The sequence below is a fragment of the Pan paniscus genome, chromosome 5, assembly GCF_029289425.2.
Source record: "Pan paniscus chromosome 5, NHGRI_mPanPan1-v2.0_pri, whole genome shotgun sequence".
In the NCBI taxonomy this organism is placed as follows: Eukaryota; Metazoa; Chordata; class Mammalia; order Primates; family Hominidae; genus Pan; species Pan paniscus.
Window position 1 is genome coordinate 158,404,832 of NC_073254.2, and position 23,315 is coordinate 158,428,146.

Genomic DNA, 23,315 nt, shown 5'->3' on the forward strand with positions numbered 1-23,315 from the left:
AAATTGGGAACCTTATCTAATCAAAACAGAGAATAAAACATCTGAATGATCAAAACACACTTCCCCTACTGAGGAACAAACTTAAATAAATGCTTGCAAACTTACAAATGCTTACAACCTTGTCGTTAATGGAGAAAAACAGAAATGACTGAGAGAAGACCCTTGAATACCAGAAGGTGCCAATGCTGTGAAAAACTGGGTCGCTAAGTGCAATGGCATAAATGGCACATGTGAGGGGCAAGTCACAACTGCAGTGCTTCATTAGTTCCCTGCAGCAGAAGAAAAAACTTCCTTGTATCAAGACATTAAAGAACAGACAAAACATTAATAGAAAGTTACACTTAGGCCAGTGTGGTGGCTCATACCTATAATCCCAGCATGTTGGAGAGTTGAGGTGGGTGGATCACTTGAACTCAGGCGTTCAAGACCAGTCTAAGCAACATGGTGAAATCCTGTCTCTACCAAAAATACAAAAAAGGTATCTGGGTGTGGTGGCATGTGCCTGTAGTCCCACCTACTCAGGAGGCTGAGGTGGGAGGATCGCTTGAGCCTGGGAGGCGGAGGTTGCAGTGAGCCGAGATTGCGCCACTGCACGCCAGCATGGGCGACAGAGTGAGACCTCCATATCAAAAAATAAAATAAAATAAAATAAAATAAAATAAAGTTGCATTTAGTCTCCAGTTTTGCTTCCTAGACAAAAGATAAAATCACCCAAACTCCCAGAAAATTAAGAAACAAACCATTTGAGGATGAACACCTAAGACACACGTCATTGAAGGCACCAAATGCTTGATCTTGCATCATGACCTAAAAAAAGTCTGTCTCTTCTACTGGATTATACATTTTTTGAGGGTACAGACCGTGATGCATGTACTTTAGCATCCCCTATGGCACTCAGCTAATGCCTGGCACAAAGCAGTTATTCAATAAATATCTGTTGAATTAGTCACTGCCTTTAATTGAAAAATGGCATTCATCAGTCATGGTTACTATTTAGAAATAAACTTGAAAGTCTGTGGGCATACTCTGGCTCTGGAGGCTGCCCAATTCATGAATTGTTCATTGCTCAATTAAACTCTTTTAAATTAAAAAAAGAAAGAAAGAAACTTGGATAGCTCAAACACCAGCACAAAGCCAGTTTGTAAAAATTATTTAAGTATGTTTATCCTCTACACTTATCTTCCAGATGGAAGAGTTGTTGTCCCACATAGCAGATGATAGAAGATATTTATATGTACATATTAACTTAAGTATTTTTTCCTCCAGTTTTAGAACATGCCAAGTGCCCACAAGACTATAACTAAAGGGATTAAATCAATTTTCAAGCCAGCAGCTCATGGTGCTAACATTCTACCTCTATGCATGGTGGGCTGTACTCTGGATTTGAAATCGCCATTTTTTTTTTTCCTGCTGAGCCTTACTAGGAAAATCAAACTAGAGGCTCAATGCTCACCCCAACGATTGAGCACATGACAGTTCCCTAGAGGAATTTTCTTTTTTTAATCTCAAATATCTTCTAGGACTTTAGAAATACATAATTTAAAGAGCAGGAAGCTGTATAACCTATGTCAATTCAACCACTAAAAGTGAAAATTTTAAATTTATTGCTTCTTTATGACAGATTAGAACAACTAATTCTTTAAGAAATATGTGTGTATATGTGAACACACAGATGTAGAAAATGGATCAATAAATATTTGATTAGGTATTATATTTACTTTTGGCATTTCTGCAAAATGTTAATCACTCGATTAAAAGTAAATTACATTTTGACATAACTCATACTGCTCTTTCTTTATTGTCATTCACCTTTCCTGAGTAGCATTTTAAAGGCCTCTCTTTAAAGTCTAATTCATCTCTACTTAGTCATCAGATAGGATAGAATTAAAGCTCAGAGACATGACACTGTCTTCTGTTGTGACAGTGTAATTCATTGCAAATAATTCTTCATTCCTGAAACTCTAATTACTCTATTTTAAATCTCTTAATCTCAAGATAATGCATTTCACCTTAATTCCATTAAGGATTGTCATATTTCATTGCACAATCTTCTCATCTTATAATATTATTTCATAGGCACTTAATTATATATAATGTAATTACATTTCTGCTGCATTTAATCAATCAAATAATGTAATTCATTTTCTTATAGAAAATAAGCAGCCTTGTATTTCATTGACCAGTACACATTATACTTTGTTCTAAAATATAGTTATACTTTTAAAAATAATCTTTAAAAAATATGATCTAGGTAAATAAGAAACATATTCAGAAAGATCAATAACATTGTTTGCTGAGAAAATGGTTTAAAATGCCCTGCTATTCTTTTAAGATTTAAGTAAAATAAATGTGGAAAAATATATACTAAATTGAAAATAATTCATGCACTTATTTATTAAATTTCTATGGAATTTAAAATATGAGTTCTAAATGTAATTTCTAAATATCTGGTAAGGTTTTAAAAAAAATCTTCAGTGACTATGAAAATGCTATTAGCCCCTTACAGGCTCACCAGTGCCATGGCAAAAATCTTTCTAAAGCTTTCTAACAGCAGTAGCCTCAGAAGTACAGCAAGGATGCTATGGGTTTCCAGAATAAATGTTCAGGAAAACTCATTCTTTTTGGTCACCTAGTTTTTTTGTTAGCTTCTGGCCTTAAGGGCCCTGCTTTGTATGACTTGATTATCAATGACCACTATTAGTCATCTGCTTCCATCAAACATACAATTCAATTAATAGTTGAAGCTATTAACTCTTCACATGTCTATTTTGCACTTTGTGCCCTCCCCAAACCACTAACCCATGCTCCTTGTGGGCTATGGAGGTGATAAGGCAGGAAAATTTTGATTTTTTTTTTTTTTTTGAGGTGAAGTTTTGCTCCTTTTTGCCCAGGCTGGAGTGCAATGGTGCGATCTCTCGGCTCACTGCAACCTCTGCCTCCCGGGTTGAAGCAATTCTCCTGCCTCAGACTCCAGAGTAGCTGGGATTACACGCACGTGCCACCACGCCCTGCTAATTTTGTATTTTTAGTACAGACAGGGTTTTACCACGTTGGCCAGGCTGGTCTCAAACTCCTGACCTCAGGTGATCTGTCTGCCTCAGCCTCCCAAAGTGCTGGGATTACAGGTGTGAGCCACCACGCCCAGCCAATTTTGCTATCTTTTTAGCAGCTCTCCTAAGTTCATGAAAGATCATCTTTGAATTTTATGTACCTTGTCACCTTAATTGTCACAAATGATTACAGGCTGAGTATAATATTCCATAAGAACTTGAGTTTCAGGTTTGGCAATTAATATTTGTAGTCTAGCTTAATATAACATATTCTGAAAATTTTATATTCAGAAGAAATTTCGATTAAGTAATGTCTCCTTTTTTCTACTTTAGGAAATTTCTAGAAAATCTATCATTAGAAACATCACAAAATAATTATTTACTTCTGTAAATATTACTTAACCCTTTAGAAGGGAAATATATACTTTTTCTTCATACCTAGGACCACATTTACAAGATGTCTCTATATAACCAAAGGCTTACTAAAAAGCAATTTAATTAAAAGAGACACTCTTAAGATGAATGGTTGGACCACTGAGTTCTTTGACACCAGTGTTTGGCGACATAGTCTTCGAACCCAACAAGCAGTAGACATTTTATATGCACACACATATGTAGTTTTAATATTCCTCTCATTAAACAAAGAGCATGAAGTTGGACCACAGCTATTCACCTTTGATGAAGCAATGAAATGCTAACAGCATATAACAAAAAGCTGTAGTCATTCTCCCAAGTACATTCTGAACCTGTCTGGCTAGCAAAGCGTACCAGTTATGTTAATAGGCACCACGTCAGCCTGGACTGTTTGGGCTTGCTGTCTCATCTTCTCTTCTGGTGTTGGCAGTGGAAGCGACTTGGTCCAGTTCGTCTGAGTATTAAGGTCGGAGAAGTCACTTGAGGTTGGTGTTTTAGGTCTCCTGATGGAAATAAATCTTTCTTCTTCTGATGAAGACAGAGAACACTGCAGAGAAAAAAGAAGCAGCAGCCACAGTGTATAAAGAGCTGGCAGAAACATTTTAAAATATATTTCTTATTTTTTAAAAAATTGGACTGGTTTAAAAGAAGCCAAAATAATTGATCGCTTTTAGGAACAGAAGCAATGGTTTGCTCAGCCTCTTGAGTCTGACCTATAATATACATGATTCACACCAGCCTTAGTCTGTAAACTGTGAGGACTGCAAAAGGTTCTGCTGACCCACAAAATCTTTGAAGTCCTTTCTGCTTTCCCTCTATCTACTGTGGTCAGAAAGCTCATGGAATGGCCGGCGTGGTGGCTCATGCCTGTAATCCCAGCACTTTAGAAGGCTGAGGTGGGTGGATCACTTGAGGTCAGGAGTTCAAGACTAGCTGGCCAACATGGTGAAACCCCATCTCTACTAAAAATAAAAAATTTAGTCAGGCATGGTGGTGGGCACCTGTAATCTCAGCTACTTGGGAGGCTGAGGCAGGAGGATTACTTGAACCCGGGAGGCAGAGGTTGCAGTGAGCCAAGATTGTGCCACTGCACTCCAGCCTGGGCAAAAGAGTGAGACTCTGTCTAAAAAAAAATTTAAAAAAGAAAGTTCGTGGGTTTAGTTTAACATTAGAAGCCTAGAGAAAAACATCATGGCTGTGGCCATCAGTTTCCATTTTTATTAAAATTTAGTTTTGCTCAAAGTAATTTCTAGCCTCAATCTTATTTCCTTTAGGCTCTGACTTCAAGGAACATTTCAAAAATGATAGAGCTATTGTTGTTCAACTATTTGTGCTCTTCCAAAGCCATTTATATGGGAAAAAATCAGTGTGAAATTGTTAACTTATACGGCACTGACTAAAGCTCTGCTCTAAGCCATATCAGAATTCTACGAAAACATTTCTAGCAGTGTCTGTTTTGATACAGATTAACATCCTCACTGAAGAGCCCTTCTTCAATACCTTTCTTTCCCATAACACCTTAAAAAGTGTAAGCAAGAAAGTTGTGTTGGCGAGCATTTTTTGATGGACTTCAGCCTGGCTCCACAGCAGCTGGTTCTGTGACTAAGATGCTCCAAGAAGGCCAAATGAGTGCAGGGTGCTTAGGAACACAACGAAAAAGGGTAATCGACTTTCGTGGGGGAAATGACAGCTTATAATATAAAATAAATGTGTAATAACCGCTCTTTAAGTCCGAAGCATTTAAACGGAACTACCAATTATGAAAATAAAGCTTTTAGAAAGAATTTCACTGGAGAATAAAAAGTCAGTGAACCTTCCCAAAGGGAATACCTGTACAACCAGCACCCAGTTCAATACACCCACTACCCCAACCACATACCCCCAAACGAGGGTAACTGCTATGCCAACTTCTAATACCACAGCTTTGTTTTGCCTATATTTGAACTTTCTGTAAAGGGAATCGCACTGTCTGTTCTCTTTTGTGACCTATTTATTTCACTTAATGTTATGTTTGTGAGGATTTATCTAACTTTACAAGGCATGTTTTAACCTTTCTGGATTTAAGGCAAGTCTCTAAGAGGACACAGATGAGAAATATAAAGAAATGCATTGATTAGAAATTTTAGGCCAGGCGCGATGGCTCACACCTGTAATCCCAGCACCCTGGGAGGCCGAGGCGGGCAGATCACCTGAGGACGGGAGCTCGAGACCAGCCTGAGAAACATGGAGAAAACCTGTCTCTCCTAAAAATACAAAATTAGCTGGGCGTGCTGGCGCATGCCTGTAATCCCAGCTATTGGGGAGGCTGAGGCAGAAGAATTGCTTGAACCCAGGAGGCAGTTGCAGTGAGCCGAGATCGCACCATTGCACCCCAGCCTGGGCAACAAGAGCAAAATTCTGTCTCAAAAAAAAAAAAAAAAAAATTCAAACACAAGAATACTGTCATCACTGTTTACTGCTACTGCATTCATCTTGCTGCAGAAATCTGTATTTATTCTACAACTACTAGAGCTCTATAAATCTGAAAAAGACTAGGTAAGAGCTAATGAAAATAGTTTGCTGTTGGCGATAGGGCCCTAGACTAAGAATCCAAAGACCTGAGTCTGTTCCTAAACTTTGATGTTTCCTTTGCTGTAAAATGGGGCTATACAGCCTACCTTTGTGCATCCACAGAGGTGCTCTTAGGACCCAATAAGATGACAAATGTTAAAGTGTCTATGACTGTTAAATATCATGGATATGGGCCAGGCGTGGTGGCTCATGCCTGTAATCCCAGCACTTTGGGAGGCTGAGGCGGGCAGATCACAAAGTCAGCAGATCGAGACCATCCTGGCCAAAATGGTGAAACCCCGTCTCTACTAAAATAAAAATAAAATTAGCTGGGCGTGGTGGTGTGCACCCATAGTCTTAGCTACTCGGGAGGTTAAGGCAGGAGAATCTCTTGAACTCGGGAGGCTGAGGCTGCAGTGAGCTGAGGCTGCGCCACTGCACTCCAGCCTGGCAACAGATCGAGACTCTGTCTCAAAAAAAAAAAAAAATTTGTGGATATGGAGGTGGTGCTGATATAAATATGACTTTAGAAAAGCAAAGTCATGAATTGACATGTACTCACTTTTTTTTCTTTTACCACAAGGAGACTAACAATAATAAAGGCATGTGGAAAAGATAAATCATATAATTAGATATCTCAATACATTTACTTGATGTTCTTAATACATAAAACACATAAAATGATCATCCAGTTTCTTTTCCACCTAAGGAAAATGTGAAATAATGTTTGTAATTAAATTGACAAATATACTCAGTTTATAAACTGAGCATGTTGTTGGTGTCTTGTAATACTAAATTGCACTATATCCATTGATACTTGATCTGATTCTGGTTAAAAGGGTTAAAACTCACATAGATCCTTAAAGACAATCAAAGGGGTTTTTGAGTCAGCAGCAGCTAAGCCATACTGATGTACATCAATTATTTCCAGCTGTTTTGCAGTTGTGACACTTAAGTTTGATTTATAATACATATTCTCTACCCTTGAGATGCACGCGCACACACACACACACACACACACACACACACTTAAAATTAATGTCACTGAAGAATTTCATGGCAGTTTGTATAAAGGCCACATGTCTGAGTTTGAATTTCAAGCTAGTAAATTAGAGGATTACTCCAATTTCCTGATACATACACATAAATATAATTTTTCAGGCAACCTTGAATTACAGTATAAAGCTTGAAGGCAATAAGAAGCAAATCCTAACCAGAAAGGTTTAAAAGAAAGAAAAGTAAAGCTTTCAGGCTACAGCTCTCTATGCCCTGGAGCAAGGGCTCCCTTTTCCACATGACGTCTGCTGTGGGAGCAGGATGAAGCACTGTCTACCATTTGTAAGCATCTCAATGGTGCTCATCAGCCCCACTAACCTACTTTTCTTCTAGTTGACTGACACTGTCAGAATCGATAACTCTCATAATGAAACAGCACTTCCCCGTAGGGACAATCACCACAGATCACTCCAGCATGACAATTGACAAAGAGAGTCCATTTTGTAAAGTGCTCCTTTCTCTTACAAGAAAATTTCCCAGACAAGCAGGGCACAGATAAAGTTATATGCAAATGTGACTGTTAGGTCTCACAATCTACTAGATGACAGTAAAACACCAGCATGGATGACTTCCACAATGATGTGACTTTCATGCCTCCCAGTGTGTATAAACACAGCAGGGGCACAGAAAAACCTCCCTCATTTCAGTGGCAGAACACATGATTAGCCCATTAAGATGGACATAGTAATACCGGATTATTACACTGGCCTCTTAACTACCCCCATTTTTCTGCCCTTGTTGACCATCCTCCCCTGCTCCTCCTCTTCCAATAGTCTACTCTCAATACAGCAGGCGAAGGGATCCTTTTAGAAATGTAAGTCAGATCATGTTGCTCCTCTGTTCAAACCCTCCAAAGTCCTTACTATGACCTCCAAGACCCTACATGATCTACCAGCTGGCCACTGTTATCTCCCTGACTGCATTTCCTACTGTTCTTTCCCATATTTATTCTACTCCAGCCACACCATCCTCCATGCTGTACCTTGTACCTTCCATGCACACTCCCGCCTCAGGGCCTTTGCACTTGCTGTTCCCATGGCCTGAAATGCTCCTCCCGTAGACATCCACACAGGTAGCCCCTTCTTTTTCTTTAGGTCCCCTTAAGAGTCCTCTTTTGTTGGGGTCTTAACTGTTCATCCTATTCAATTTCAACCTCTTTCTAATATTTTGTATCCCCTTTCCCTGCTCTCTTTTTTCTCTTTAGTACATATAACTAGTACACATATATTTTATTTATGTATATTGTCTCTCCGACAAGAATATAAGTTCCATGAAGCTTTGAATCAGAATTGCATAGAAGGTTATTTCAGAATTTGAGCTTCAGAAGGGCCACCATTTAGTAACTGATGGCTATATGCCTTGCCCTTGGTGGGGACTTTATAGAACTTATCTCACTTAATCTTCATAGTGTTTGCCTTGTTTAATAATAAGGAAGTGGAGACTCAAAGGAGTAAAGTAACTTGACTTTTGGAAAGTTCACAAGTGGGCAGTTGAGATTAGAAGCCAGAACTGACCCCAAAGTCTCTCCTGTGAAACAGTGTAAAGTAACAATGTGGCAATATTTACAATAAATTACTAGGTCTTCTGGTCTCAAAACAAAATCTCCCTTTATGTCTGTAAATAAGAATGAAACCTTTTGAAAAGCTATACAAGTAAAAAAACAGTGTGTACCAGCATCCTGGCACTGTCACTTACTAGCTGTATGTTTTGATCAACTCAATCTCCCCATACAGAGAACAGAATGACCCAAGTAGCATTCAAATGCTTCATGTTAATGAAATCCCTCAATATAGGGTGACTTTTTAAAAAACTGAGTTTAAAATTGCCTTGCTCTCAGAACTTAAATGCAGTTTTGGGATCTGTCAGTTGGTCAATAATGTTCACCAATACCCCATATCCTGGTCCTGGGAGGAATGGAGAGTCACAAATGAAACATAAGCCATGATTCCTTGTGTCAAATTGCTTCATTTAGAAAGGGAGAGAAACAGGCAACACTGACAGTTACTTTGTAATTTTTGGATGCTGGAAGACCTGCATTTTAGAGACTTCTAGGTTCTATCCGGAAATCAGACAAGCTCTCACCAGATGGACAGTGTGGGGCCTGAAATAGGGTCTCTTTCCCATATATTCTCATACGAAATATGCTCTCTTTCTCAGAAGAGCCAACTGATCCAAAAGTGGGATTAACTAAGAAACACAGATTAATTCAGTCTTTTTTGTTTTGATTTTAGTAAAAGTTAGAAAACTGAATTATAGCCAGAGCTAAACTTAGTATTCATTTAGAATTATTACATGAAAATAGAGAACAGATGAAACTATATAGAACATATCAACTATAGAGAACTATATAGTTGATGTCTTTAGGAAGACAGCCACATACATTCCAGTCCTTTTTGGAAGACACTTAGTCTTTGATGCTCCTCCTCCCAGAATTAAACCTCTTGTGTTGACTCTTGGTTTTCAAGATCCTTAATAGTTTCATAGGGTGCCAAAACGTCTGCAGCCTTTTGGCTATATGCTTCTTCTGTCTTTAGTAGATTTAAACACAAGAGACCCTCACTGATTTCTGTTCTCTGTGCATTCTTTTTTTTTTTTTTCTCCTGGCGCCAACAACAACAGAAAAAGTGGGGGTAGTGGAAATGAATCCATGTAGAAGCACAGTTCATGGTTCATCCAGCAACTCCATGATGGCCAACAGGTGACTTCCACATCCATATTATTAAGTAACTTTAATTGTTCATTCTTTTTTTCTTTTGAGACGGAGTCTCACTCTGTCGCCCAGGCTAGAGTGCAGTGTAGTGGCGCAATCTTGGCTCACTGCATCTCCGCCTCCCAGGTTCAAGCAATTCTCCTGCCTCAGCCTCCCAAGTAGCTGGGATTACAGGCACGTGCCACCATGCCTGGCTAATTTTTGCATTTTTAGTAGAGATGGGGTTTCACCACATTGGCCAGGCTGGTCTCAAACTCTTGACCTCAGGTAATCCGCCCGCCTCAGCCTCCAAAGTGTTGGGATTATAAGCGTGAGCCACCGTGCCCAGCCTCATTGTTCATTCTTTCATATGTATTATATTAGTCCCTTTACCTCAAATCTAATTGCTTTATCAAGAGCTTTAAACTTTCTTTTGTTGTTGTTGTTTTTGAGATGAGGTCTTGCCCTCTTGCCCAGGCTAGAGTGCAGCAGAGTGATTACAGCTCATGGCAGCCTCAGATTCCTGGGCTCAAGTAATCCTCCTGCCTCAGCTTCCCAAGTAGCTGGGACTATGGATGTGCATCAGCGTCCCTGGCTAATTTATTTATTTTTCATTTGTTTTTATTGTATTATTATTTTTTTGAGACAGGGTCTCACTCTGTCACCCAGGCTAGAGTGCAGTGGCAGAATCACAACTCACTGCAGACTCAAACTCCTGGGTTCAAGCGATCCTCCCACCTCAGCCTCCCAAGTAACTAGGATGACCGGCACAAGCCACCATGCCCAGCTAATTTTTGAAAACTTTCTGTAGAGACAGGGTCCTGCACGTTGCCCAGGCTGGTCTTGAACTCCTAGGCTCAAGCCATCCTCCTGCCTCAGCTGCCAAAGTGCTGGAATTACAGGCTTGAGCCACTGCACCAGGCCCTAAGAGCTCTAAACTTTCTTATCACACAGTGAATTAAAATATTTTGGATCTTAACTATCCCATATTAAGCGATCCTTTCCTCAAATGAAAGAAAATACTTAATTAGAACATATATGTTTAAACTGATATAGTAAGTTGTTTGTAATCATATTTTAGAATAACAAATTATGTATTAAAATCATATAACATAATGAATATTCAAGAACTCACTACTCAACCCATGACCTAAAATATTACTAATAACCTGCATCTCCCTCCATGCCCCATCCCATCTCCCTACTTCCCCAGAGGTGACCACTAGCCTGAATTTTGTGTTCCTAATTACTCCTTGTTATATGTGTGCGTATATGTGCGTGTGTGTGTGTGTGTGTGTGCATAAACTTGCTTTGACTTTTACAAAAATAGTATTATTCTCTTTGTGTTTTTCTTACTATTATCTTTCTAAGACACATCCATGTAGTTGTGTGAAACTGTAATTCATTCATTTCACTGGGGTATACATTCCACTCCAGTACTAATTTATTCACATTTTTTATTGATGGATAATTGGGTTGTAAAAGATGCTCTTTGTATTATCTCAACAATGCAAAACTCCCCATAAGAGAATGAGAACAGTTAGGAGGAAAGGGCTGTGGCAAAGGCTCTACTCCCCATACACTCATTACTGGGGGAAAAACATGAGCTCTAGAGTCGTAAGTCTAGGTTTAAATCCTGGTTTTGCTTTTAGGGGTGATAGATGTGTTCACTCTCTTGATTATGGTAATGGTCTCCTGTGTATATACATATGTCAAAATTTATTAAGTTGTATACTTTAAATATGTATAGATTATTTTATGTAAGTTATACTTCAATAAAAGGCATTTTAATAAAGAAAGATCTTGTTTCAGTATTTAAAAACTATGTGATCTTAGGCAAGTGATCTAATCTCTCCAAGATACAGTTTTCTCATCCATGATATGGGCATAATCAAAGCTATTTTGCATGGTTGCAATAAATACTGAATATATTCACATACAGCACTGAGCACAGTCCCTGGCGCCTGAGCCTTTCCATGCGCCAAGTGCTTGGCATCATACTGGAAACACAGAGATCAACAAGATAGGGATGCTGCCCATTAATCTAGAAGAGAAGGCAGGTATAAACAGACCCTGATTATAGAGTAGTGGGATGGAAACAGCAAGAGAAACTGGAATGGGTCATTGGAGACATTCTCACTGGTTTGCAGGCAAAAAGGCGTGGGAATGACAGACCCCAATTTTCTCATTTTTGTCTGCAATGGCATGGAATAAGAAGGTGCCATAACTGCAGAGCAGTGAGCATCGACTCATTTGTGTTTCTACAGTTTCCTGAAATTACTCACAGAGACCCAGTAACACATGATTGGACACGGAGTAATCACTTCTCGACTGTAAGCTGCCCTAGGCCAAGAATGGGATCCATATACTGAGACCAAGTAGCACTTAAAAACTTTTTTGGGGGAAAAAAAAATTGAGTGAAGCATACCAGACAAGTCAAAGAGGAATAAGAGATGACAAAATTGGGCATAATGAGGAGGAATTGAGGTAACTGAGTAATCTTGCCCTTTTGCTTAACCAGCATGGTGCGATGAAAAGAAATGAGCTCCAAGGAGCCCCGCCTTCACATGCTCCCTGCAAGAAGCCCCGCCTTCACATGCTTCCTGGTGCTTTTGAGCTATGTGATCTTGAGAAAGCCATTTCATGTTTCTGAGTCTCCATTTCCAGATTAAAATAATAGTAATAGCTATTAAAATAATCTGTTTCATGGGGCTGTTTGTGGAAAATAAGATCTAATTTGTGAAAAAGTTCTATATCCTAACGTGTACCCCGATGAACAAGCTAGCAATAGCATAAACACTGGTAGTTCCACATCTAGATAACCTGTAAAGCCATGACAATCAGAAATTCGTCAGTAGCTGCCGAAACCTCTCAAATTTATTGCCTTGGGCAGGAAATTCTATGTGGGTGGAACAAAAGACAAGATGATTGGGAGAGTGGCCAAATTTTAATAAAAACAGACATTGTCTATTGAATCATTTTCTTTGAAGCGTGGTTTGAAATACCAATCAACTTAATAATACTTACCATCATCATCTGAGCATCTAGTCTGTGCCAGGCACTGTGCTAAGGGTTTCACAAACATTAATTTACTTCAACCTCACACCAACTCTCCAAGGTAGGTTAGGGTAACTATGTAATTTTATCGAAACCAGAACACCTCTGACAGTGAAAGGGGGTGAAATTAATAATTACACAGAATAACAGCTGTAAACCAGGGCTGTTCTAAGCAAACCGGAACATGTGGTTTTTATCTCTTTACAGTTGAGGAACCTGAACCTCACAGACGAAAGCAACTTATCCAAGGCCACTGAGCTCTGACAGGTGGAAAAGCTGCCCCAAACCTACGCTCTCAAGCATCATGTTAAATAAGCCTCCTGTGTTTACAGGTATGGCAGCAAGGTTACTGCCTTTTCTTCAAAGTCTTCCTTTGATTTAAACATTTCTTATCAACAAAGCCTAAAACAGAAGCTGACATGCCAGTTCAAAGAATAACAGGAAACAGGGAAATTTCTATTTCTGTCACGACTATTAAAGCCAACTGTTTACTGCCAAAAATCTAGATCTAATACATCTCTTTAGGGGTGAATTTTACACAAGAGATTGCATAACTCATGATTGATATCCTTTCTGCTAAGACAATGGGGATTCTGTGAAGGTTTCCCAGATTCAGTGAACATATCATCAAATATAACTTCCGATAATGGCAGGTGGAAAAATTCCCTATCGACTCACAGTAAGTATTTTCGCACTGATAACTGACCTGCCTTCAAATGCAAGAACCTCTTTGGCAGTACTTGGCATATGCTGAAAACTGAAAAGAGAAAAAAGTCAAAAACAGTACACAAAGCAATGGTGTATTCTTTGATTTCAGAGTTGAATGAAAAGGTATTTTCTGGAATTTCTTTCTTTCTTTTTTTTTTTTTGGAGATGGAGTCTCACTTACTGTGCCGCCCAGGCTGGAGTGGAGTGGTGCGATCTCAGCTCACTGCAACCTCCACCTCCCAGATTCAACCAATTCTCCTGCCTCAGCCTGAGTAGCTGGGACTACAGGTGCATGCCACCACGCCTGGCTAATTTTTATATTTTCAGTAGAGACAGGGTTTCACCATGTTGGCCAGGCTAGTCTGGAACTCCTGACTTCAAGGGATCCGCCTGCCTCAGCCTCCCAAAGTGCTGGGATTACAGGCACACACCACCATGCCTGGCTTATTTTCTGGAATTTCTAAATTGCTTTGCCAACAGCATTTTTTTCAATGCATCATGTTTATGTTTAGATGATATGCATAACATATACAATTGGAAATATTTTCACCAATTTTCTTCTTGCTACACTATATTCCCACTTTGAACATCAAAGATATGTGTGGATCTCATTAGCAAAACATCTTTCTTCATAACATAACACATAGAGTCCTACTTGGTGTTTCACATTAGGATAATGAGGATAATTATTCTAGAACAATTAGGCAGAGTAAATAACCAGAATCGACGTCCTCTAGGTTCTCTTTTCTAATTTATATGTCCTTAACCTTTGCCATATTAGCAACTCATCTTAAGCACATAATGGATTTTTAATATTTGTTGAATGCAAATTAGATGATTTTTGTAAAAAATACCTCTTTTAAAGTCAATAATTTGTTAACTCATGCCTCCCTTCTTCCATATAGTCACTGCTCTTTGTAACACACCCCTCCCCTCAACACCTACTAGGAAATACAAAATAAAAGGTTTTCCCGATCGAATTTCCCTTCCAAATTGACTTCTACACACTCTATATTTAAAATGATCCCCTTTGGGAGGCCGAGGCGGGTGGATCACGAGGTCAGGAGCTCGAGACCAGCCTGGTCAACATAGTGAAACCCTGTCTCTACTAAAAATGCAAAAATTAGCTGGGCATGGTGGCACGTGCCTGTGGTCCCAGCTACTCGGGAGGCTGAGGCAGGAGAATCTCTTGAACCCAGGAGGTGGAGGTTGTGGTGAGTCAAGATTGTGCCACTGTACTCCAGACTAGGTAACAGAGTGAAACTCCAACTGAAAAAAAAAAAAAAATCCTAATGTTAGGGTGATGTTAAGAACATGAACCATGGTTAGGAGTCTTAGTCTTAACACGGAGACCATACTGCTGGCCTGGAGCCCCTTTCAACAGTTACTGGATTCCCACTTGATTTCAAATGACAGCTTGATGATCTACTAAATCCCATGAAGACTTAGGTCTATTTCTAGACTTCTATTCTGTTTTTAATATTCTGTTATACTGGTTTGTACATTCAGCTGCCACAATGGAGGAATCCCTAACTCTATGTTCTCATACCTGGAAAAGTCAGTTCTTCCTTACTGCTCTCTTGTTTTACAGCTTTCCTAGCTATACAAACTTTAGATTCAGCTTCCTTAGTCCTCTCTCTCCTCCTCTAACCCCCCAAAGTAGCCTCAGATCAAGACAAAACAGAACAGCCTATAATCCCAGCACTTTGGGAGGCCAAGGTAGGCGGATCACTTGAGGTCAGGGGGTTCGAGACCAGCCTGGCCAAAATGGTGAAACCCCATATCTACTAAAAGTACAAAACTTAGGCTGGGTGTGGCGGCTCACGCCTGTAATCCCAGCACTTTGGGAGGCCAAGGAGGGCAGATCACAAGGTCAGGAGATCGAGACCATCCTGGCCACATGGTGAAACTCAGTCTCTACTACAAATACAAAAATTAGCTGGGCATGGTGGCATGTGCCTGTAGTCCCAGCTACTCGGGAGGCTGAGCCAGAAGAATCGCTTGAATCTGGGAGGTAGAGGTTGCAGTGAGCCAAGTTCACACCACTGCACTCCAGCCTGGCAACAGAGTACGTGAAACTCTGTCTCAAAAAAAAAAAAAACCCAGAAAAAATCTACTCACGTTTTTATTGGTATTGTGTTAATCTTATAAATTAACTTGGGCAGCATGGTGAGCTTTTTGATATTAACGCCTCTGAGGATGTGATATGTCTTTTCAGTTATTCAAATCTTATTTGTGTTCTATAGTTTGTTTTTGTTTTTGAGACAAGAGTCTTGCTCTGTCACCCAGGCTGGAGTGCAGTGGCACACTCTCGGCTCACAGCAACCTCCACCTCCTGGGTTCTCCTTCCTCAGCCTGCCGAGTAGCTGGGATTACAGGCACACACCACCATGCCCAGCTGATTTTTGTATTTTTAGTAGAGATGGGGTTTCGCCATGTTGGACAGGCTGGTCTTGAACTCCTGACCTCAGGTGATCCACCCAACTTTGCCCCCCAAAGTGCTGGGATTACAGGCATGAGTCCCACGCCTGACCATATAGTATTTTTTAAAGTTTCTTTCATATAGATCTTGTCCTTTTCTTATTAAATGTATCTGTACTTTGCAATAGCTATTTTAAATAGATTTTTCCTTATATCTTCTAATTTGACTTTGTAGATATGAAAGTTATTGATTGCTGTATATGAATTGTATACCTTACTATATCATTGAACTCTGTTATTTATAGAAGTTTTGAAATATTACTTTCTTGGATTTACCCAAGAAAGACTTAACCATGAACAAAGAGTGATAATATAATCTCAATCTTTCTCACTTCTGCACTTTTTATACTACAGCTTTCCTGATTGTGTTGGCTACCTCTTTCCATACTATGCTAAGTGGTAATAATGATAGTGAAAGTCCTTCTCTTATATCTCATTCTAGTGGGAACAGCCCATTAAAAATTGTTGGATTTGGAGGACAAGGCAGATAAATTTTGTTAAGTTCTGCTATATTTTTTTAAGTCAAGAATGGCCATTAAATTGTACCAAATAACTTGTCAATATCTACAGTTTTGACTATATAAAATTTTTCTCTTCAGATCTATTAATATTATTAATATATAATTAGATTACCTAGTATCAAGCATCCTTGCATTGCTATCGGAATAAACCCAGGTTGATTTTGGAATATTTCTTTTAATGAGCTGTCAGATTACATTTCCTAATGTGTTATTTATGATTTCTAATGCCAATATTCATGAGTGAGACTGGCCAGTTAATTTTCTGCTTTGTACAGTCTTTGCCAGGTTTTGGTATCAGTGTTAAACTAATTCATTAAAAAGAACCGCACTTTTTCCCTTTGCTCTGAAAAAGTTTTAAGCATTGGACTTACCTACTCTTTAAAATCTTTGGTAGAAGACCGCCCCCACCCAACATACACAAGACCATCTGGGCTTGGCATTTTTTTCAATTTGATGTAAACGTTTGATAAGATTTCTTTTTTTTTATGGTAATCACTCTGATAAAATATTTCCTCTTTTCTAGGGTCAGTTTTGATACAATGTATAAACTGGAAAATCAGTTTCAAAATTACCTATGTATCTCCCATCTATCAAAAGATGATATACGTCAGCCCTCTATAACGTGGGTTCTGTATCTGTGCATTCAACCAACCATGGATTAAAAGTATTTGAACAAAAAATAAAAGAATGGCGGTGTTTGTAACTGTATATATACAGACATTTTTTGTGTCATTATTCCCTAAACAATACAGTATAACAACTCTTTACATAGCATTTACATTATATTAGCTATTATAAGTAATCTAGAGGTGATCTAGTATATGAGAGGATATGTGTAGGTTATATGCAAATACTACATCATCTGATATAAGGGACTTGAGCATCCATAGATTTGGGTATTTGTGGGAAATCCTGGAACCAGTTGCCCATGGATACTGAGGGATTACTGTATATAATTTTTATTCCTAATCATAAAATTCTCTGCTTAAAAAATGTGTTAGAGATTTCCTGTTAGCTATGCAATAAAGGAATTCCTTCACTTAGCACTGCCCCTCTGTGAGCGCACCTCAGCCTCCCTCCACCAGCACTCCTGTCATCACTCCTGGTGAACTCAATATCCATAGCACGGCCCATCTAACACCTACCTGAATCCTTCACAGCCTCGCTTCTAACCTGCCTTGGCTGCCTACTCTATGGACATACTCCCTGACCTACCCATTGCAGGATGCCTGAATTGAGGTTTCAAAGGTGTTTCAAAAATTGGTAATCCTACAGAAGTTGCCGAAGGTGCGAGAAAAAGAAAAGAATTGAGACCAGGCCCAATGTTTTTGACTTAAGTGACTGGTAGAATGGAGTTGTGGTTTACTGAGGTGGTTTTGAAAAACTATGAAAGAAGGAAGCTTTTTTTTTTGGAAATGTGAGAATCACATATTTGGATTTGGACAAGTTTGAGATACCTGTAAGACATTTCAGCGGAGATGGACAGTAAGCAGATAACTGCATGAGTCTGGGCTAAAGATATACATTTAGGAAACATCAATGCATGGTACTTAAAGCCATGGGACTCAATGAAATCACCCAAGGAGTCAGCCTGTTACAGAGTAGTGGGGGTACAAGGTTTGAGCCCTGAGTTAAACCAACTTTTACATATTTGGAAGAAAAGGACTATCCAACAAATGACTGAGAGGCAATGGCTAGTGAGGGAAGAGGAAAACCAGGAGTGTGTTGTGTCATGAGAGCCAAGTATTCTTAGAAGAAAAGAATCATAAACAATGTCAAATGCTGAGAGGTTGAGTAAGATGAGGCCTGAGAATTAACTATTAAATATTAGATTTGGCAACGTGGAGGTGACTGGTAGACTTAACAAGAGTAGTTTAAGTGTGCGCTGGGGATAAAAGTTTGTTTGGAGGGGCTTCAAAAGAGATTGTGAAGAAAGGAAGTGGAGATGGCAAGTCTAGACAGTTCTTTGGACATGTTTAATTATAAAGTTGAACTGAACAATGTGGTAGAAATTTGAGGGAGATGAAAGGTCAAAGTAGGGTTTCTTCAAGATGAAAGAAAATATAGCATGTTTGTATAATGATGGTTATGATGCAATCAAGACAGAAAATTGATTAGGGCTACGAGAAAGGGATGAATTGCAAATATGAAGTCCTTGAGAGGTTGGCCTTATTCATCCCACTGGAAAAATACTGAGTGCCTACTGTGTGCCAGGCCCTGAGCTAGCCACTTGGGACACAGCAGGGCATTACAATGGCGGGAAAGGGTGAGTCCATTAAGGAGGAGATGTAAGAAGTTTGATGGGTTTGGTGATGAAAAGATATGACCCCTGATTGCTTTTGTTTTCCTAGTGCAGCAAATACCAAGGGAAGAGTCTGAGTCTGTTTTCTGTTGCTATAAAAGAATATCTGAGACTGGGTAGTTTATAAAGAGTAGAGGTTTATTTAGCTTATGGTTTCACAGGTTGGGAAGTTCAAGGGCATGGCCCTGGCTTCTGGCAACGGCTCTTATACTGTGTCAAAACATGGTGGAGATGATCAAAAGGGAAGCAGGCATATGCAATGAGGGGAGGATCTGAGGGGCTCCTGGCTTTATAACAACTGACTGTCATTGGAACTAATCGATTCCCACAAGAACCAATCCCATCAAGAGAGAGAGCAGAAACTCACTACCAAGCCAGAGAACACCACCAAGCTATTCATGAGGGATGTTCCTCCACAGCCCAGACACTTCCTACTAGGCCCCAACTTCCAACACTACCACAGTGGGATCACATTTCAACGTGAGTTTTGGTGGGGACAAACTCCATCCATATCCAAACCACAGCAGGCAGGATCTGCAAGTGAAGCAGAAGAAGTTGTGTTTGGAGATTTGAGAAGGTGTGAAATATTACTTGGGAGAGTGGAAGAATGAACTGATGAGTTAATATAGTAGGACTGCTAGGCAGCACTTGAGGCTTGAGGTCATACATTTACAGTGAAACATACCTTGGCGTTCTTCTCTAGCCTCATTTAACTAACCAATCAGGCTTTAGTGCAAAGCAGGGAAAAGTTGGATCAAACTGGAGTTGGGTTCTTTGCCAGGAAAGTGGCAGAAGAAGAAAGGAGCCAGCAGAGTTGAAAATGTGTGCAAAGAAGTGAGTGCAATGGCAGGCCATGTAATATAAGCCAAGGAAGGATGAGTGTGTAGATGAAGATGGCAGGGTTAATGGGTGAGAATTTCTCCGGGGGTGAAATAATTTTTGTAATGAGATTCTAGAGAGACCAAGCTAGAAAAATAGCAGATGGAGTTATCCTCAACTCTTCTTTGTCTCATAACTTAAGCGAATCCTGCAGGATTCACTTTCCAAATAAACCTAGAAACCCCACCACTGCCACTCTGGTCCCAGCCACCCTTGGCTATCACTTGCCTGGATTACTGCAAGGGCCTATTGTCTTGTCTCTGTGCTTCTGTCTTCCACTCTCTATGGTCTAATTTTCCTACAGACCAATCCCGTTAAATAATCAATCAGATCATGTTACTTCCCTGCTCAACTCCTCCAGTGACTCCCCATCTCACCCAGGAGCAACTAATCCAAAATCTTTACTATGGCTAATTAGGTCCTATGTGATCTGGTCCTTGGTTATTTCCTCCAAAGTCATTATCGCCACTCTTCCCCTTGCTCAGTGCCCACTTGCTCTGGTGTATGGCTATTCTTCTCACAGGATAACTACAATAAGGTTTCCAGGCCTTCCCATGTGTGATGTTCTTTTTTTTTTTTTTTTTTTAAAGTTTTATTTTTTATTTTACTTTAAGTTCTGGGATACATGAGCTGAACGTGCAGGTTTGTTATATAGGTATACATGTGCCATGGTGGTTTGCTGCACCTATCAACCCGTCGTCTAGGTTTTAAGCCCCACATGCATTAGGTATTTGCCCTAATGCTCTCCCTCCCCTTTCTCCCCACCCCGCTGACAGGCCCCGGTGTGTCATGTTCCCCTCCCTGTGTCCATGTGTTCTCACTGCTCAACTCCCACTTGTGTGACGTTCTTATATGTCACTCGGTAGTCTGCTCTAATGATGACTCTCAGAGTCCTTCTTGGACACTCAATCTAAAATGGCAGTCCTGTTGCTCTAGAACTCCCCTTACCATTGTTTTATTTACCTTCATAACACATATCACCACTTGGTGTTGTATGATGCTTGTTTGTTCACCATGATCTTTCCTTCAACAGAAGTGGCTTTGGTTCACTTGATGGCTTCTCAGGACTTAGAACAAGGCTTGGCATATTGGCAAGACTGAATAAATATTTACTCAGTAAATGAATGAGGGGGTGAGCAAGATGGCGGCCGCGCACGAGGTCAGGTGTTCAGCTATCCTCACCGCTATCTGGTCCTCGATCTCACTCCGTTGTTTCTGATGGGAAGCAGTACAGTTATACCTGGGCACCAGGGGCAACCTGACAGAGGCTGACAGGCTGCTGGCCGCCAGCTTGGCCATCACGGCCGGCACCGTCCTCCTCTCTGCCCACTTCCTGCTTTGGCAGACCCTGGTGTTGTGGGTGGACTGGGCCCTCAGCGCCACACTCCTGGAGCTCCACGGCCTGGAGGCCATCTTGCAGGTGGTCGCCATCGCTGCCTTCGCCAGGGGCTTCTGAAGACAGGTCAGGGCAGGAAGGCTGAGGATGGGAGCGCTGCAGAAGACAGCAGCCCTAGGCCGCTGGAGAACAGCTGCAGTGCTTAAATTCTGAGCCTCAGTCCACTAACATCTCAGCAGCATTTGCACTTAGCGCTAAACAAATTCTGTCTCTGTGATTTTTTTTTCCATTTCTAGATTTACTATAAGTGATCCTTAAAAAGTATCTAATCTGTTATTTTATAGTAGCTTTCCTTCACTTGTTTTAATTGTGTGTTTTCGATGTTTGGAATAATTACGTTCAAATAGCTAGATATTTTCTCTTCACTTTTTTTTTTTTTTTTTGAGACAGAGTCTGGCTCTGTCACCCAGGCTGGAGTGCAGTGGCATGATCTCGGCTCACTTCAACCTCTGCCTCGCAGGTTCAAGTGATTCTCCTGCCTCAGCCTCTCTAAGTAGCTGAGATTACAGGTGCGTGCCACCACACCTCGCTAATTTTTGTATTTTTAGTAGAGACAGGGTTTCACCATGTTGTCCAGGTGGGTCTCAAACTCCTGGCCTCAGGTGATCCACCCACCTCAGCCTCCCAAAGTGCTGGGATTACAGGCATGAGCCACCGTGCCTGGCTCTCTTCACCGTACATTTTACATAAAGCAATATGTATGCCTTCAAAAAAAAAAAAAAAAGAATGAATAAACTGCTTGTTCAAAAAGCTCACAGAGTACAATAATACCCTAGGCCTTCACATTCACTCACCACACTCACTGACTCACCCAGAACAACTTCCAGTCCTGCAAGCTCACAGAGAACAATCTTACTCCACTCCCCACTTTCTACATAAGGAAATTAATGCCTGAAAGGGGTGTGATGCATCCAAAGAAACACAGCAAGTGGCAGAATTAAACTTGAAACTGATCTCCTAACTCTGAATGCCACCATCTCCTAACTAACCCCCTTCCTCATCATTCACACAACTACACTTTTGGTCTCAGTCCTCAGTGCCATTTTGCCTGTTGCAACAGCCCCACAACTATTCTTCTTACATACTTTACCCTCTCTGGATCCCTCCCCCATTTCCTGACTATCCAAGTCAGAAGAATTTCTTTTTCACCTAGTACTGTATGCCAAACACTTATAACAGCAGGTTATATATAATGCTTTTTATTCTACTTAGTTCTCCCTACCCTGGAGAGCTGTAAAATCCTTAAGGCATGTAGAGATATCTTATTAATCTTTGCATTTTGCAGCATCTGATAAATCTCCTACACTTTTTTTTTTTTTTTTTTTTGAGACAGAGTCTAGCTCTGTCGCCTAGGCTGGAGTGAAGGGGCATGATCTTGGCTCACTGCAACCTCTGCCTCCTGGGTTCAAGCAATTCTCCTGCCTCAGCCTCCCGAGTAGCTGGGATTACAGGTGCCTGCCACCATGCCCAGCTAATTTTTGTATTTTTAGTAGAGACGGGGTTTTACCATGTTGTCCAGGTTGGTCTCAAACTCCTGACCTTAGGTGATAACACCCACCTCGGACTTCCAAAGTGCTGGGATTACAGGCGCATGCCACTGCGCCTGGCCCCACATACACTCCTTTTTTTGTGGGGGGCGGACAGAGTCTTGCTTAGTCGCCCAGGCTGGAGTGCAGTGGTGCGATCTCAGCTCACTGCAAGCTCCGCCTCCTGGGTTCACGCCATTCTCCTGCCTCAGTCTCCCGAATAGCTGGGACTACAGGCACCCGCCACCATGCCCAGCCAATTTTTTTTGTATTTTTAGTACAGACAGGGTTTCACCACGTTAGGCAGGATGATCTCAATCTCCTGACCTTGTGATCCACCCGCCTCAGCCTCCTGAAGTGCTGGGATTACAGGCGTGAGCCACCACGCCCGGCCACTGGCCCCACATACACTCTTAAGAAACATTTATTGCACTGGCTGCTTTCTGTTTCTAAAACATTCTTCCAGAAATGAATGATTTTTCTGTTTCTAAAATGTTCTTCCAGAAATGCTCATTCTTTCAATCCCAATCACCTCTATGCTGAGTAAGGCCTATCCTTTTCATTTAACATTGCAACCGTCCCTCCAGTTTATTTTACTCGAGCATATGCCACTTTCTAACAGAGCAAAATTACTTACAGTCATGTGCAGCATAATGACATTTCAGTCAACAACAGGCCGCATATAC

General features: G+C 40.5%; 1 protein-coding gene across 5 annotated transcripts in view; it reads right to left on the bottom strand.

Moving 5' to 3' along the window:
• The window catches only part of NHSL1 (NHS like 1), a 274,952-nt gene that overhangs the window by 20,274 nt on the left and 231,363 nt on the right, over nt 1-23,315 (bottom strand). For all 5 annotated transcript variants that reach the window (XM_057302599.2, XM_063605470.1, XM_008953046.4 and 2 more), the window contains exon 4: nt 3,819-4,011. In XM_057302599.2, the coding sequence (XP_057158582.2) occupies nt 3,819-4,011 (193 nt within the window). The remainder of the gene's footprint in view (nt 1-3,818; nt 4,012-23,315) is intronic.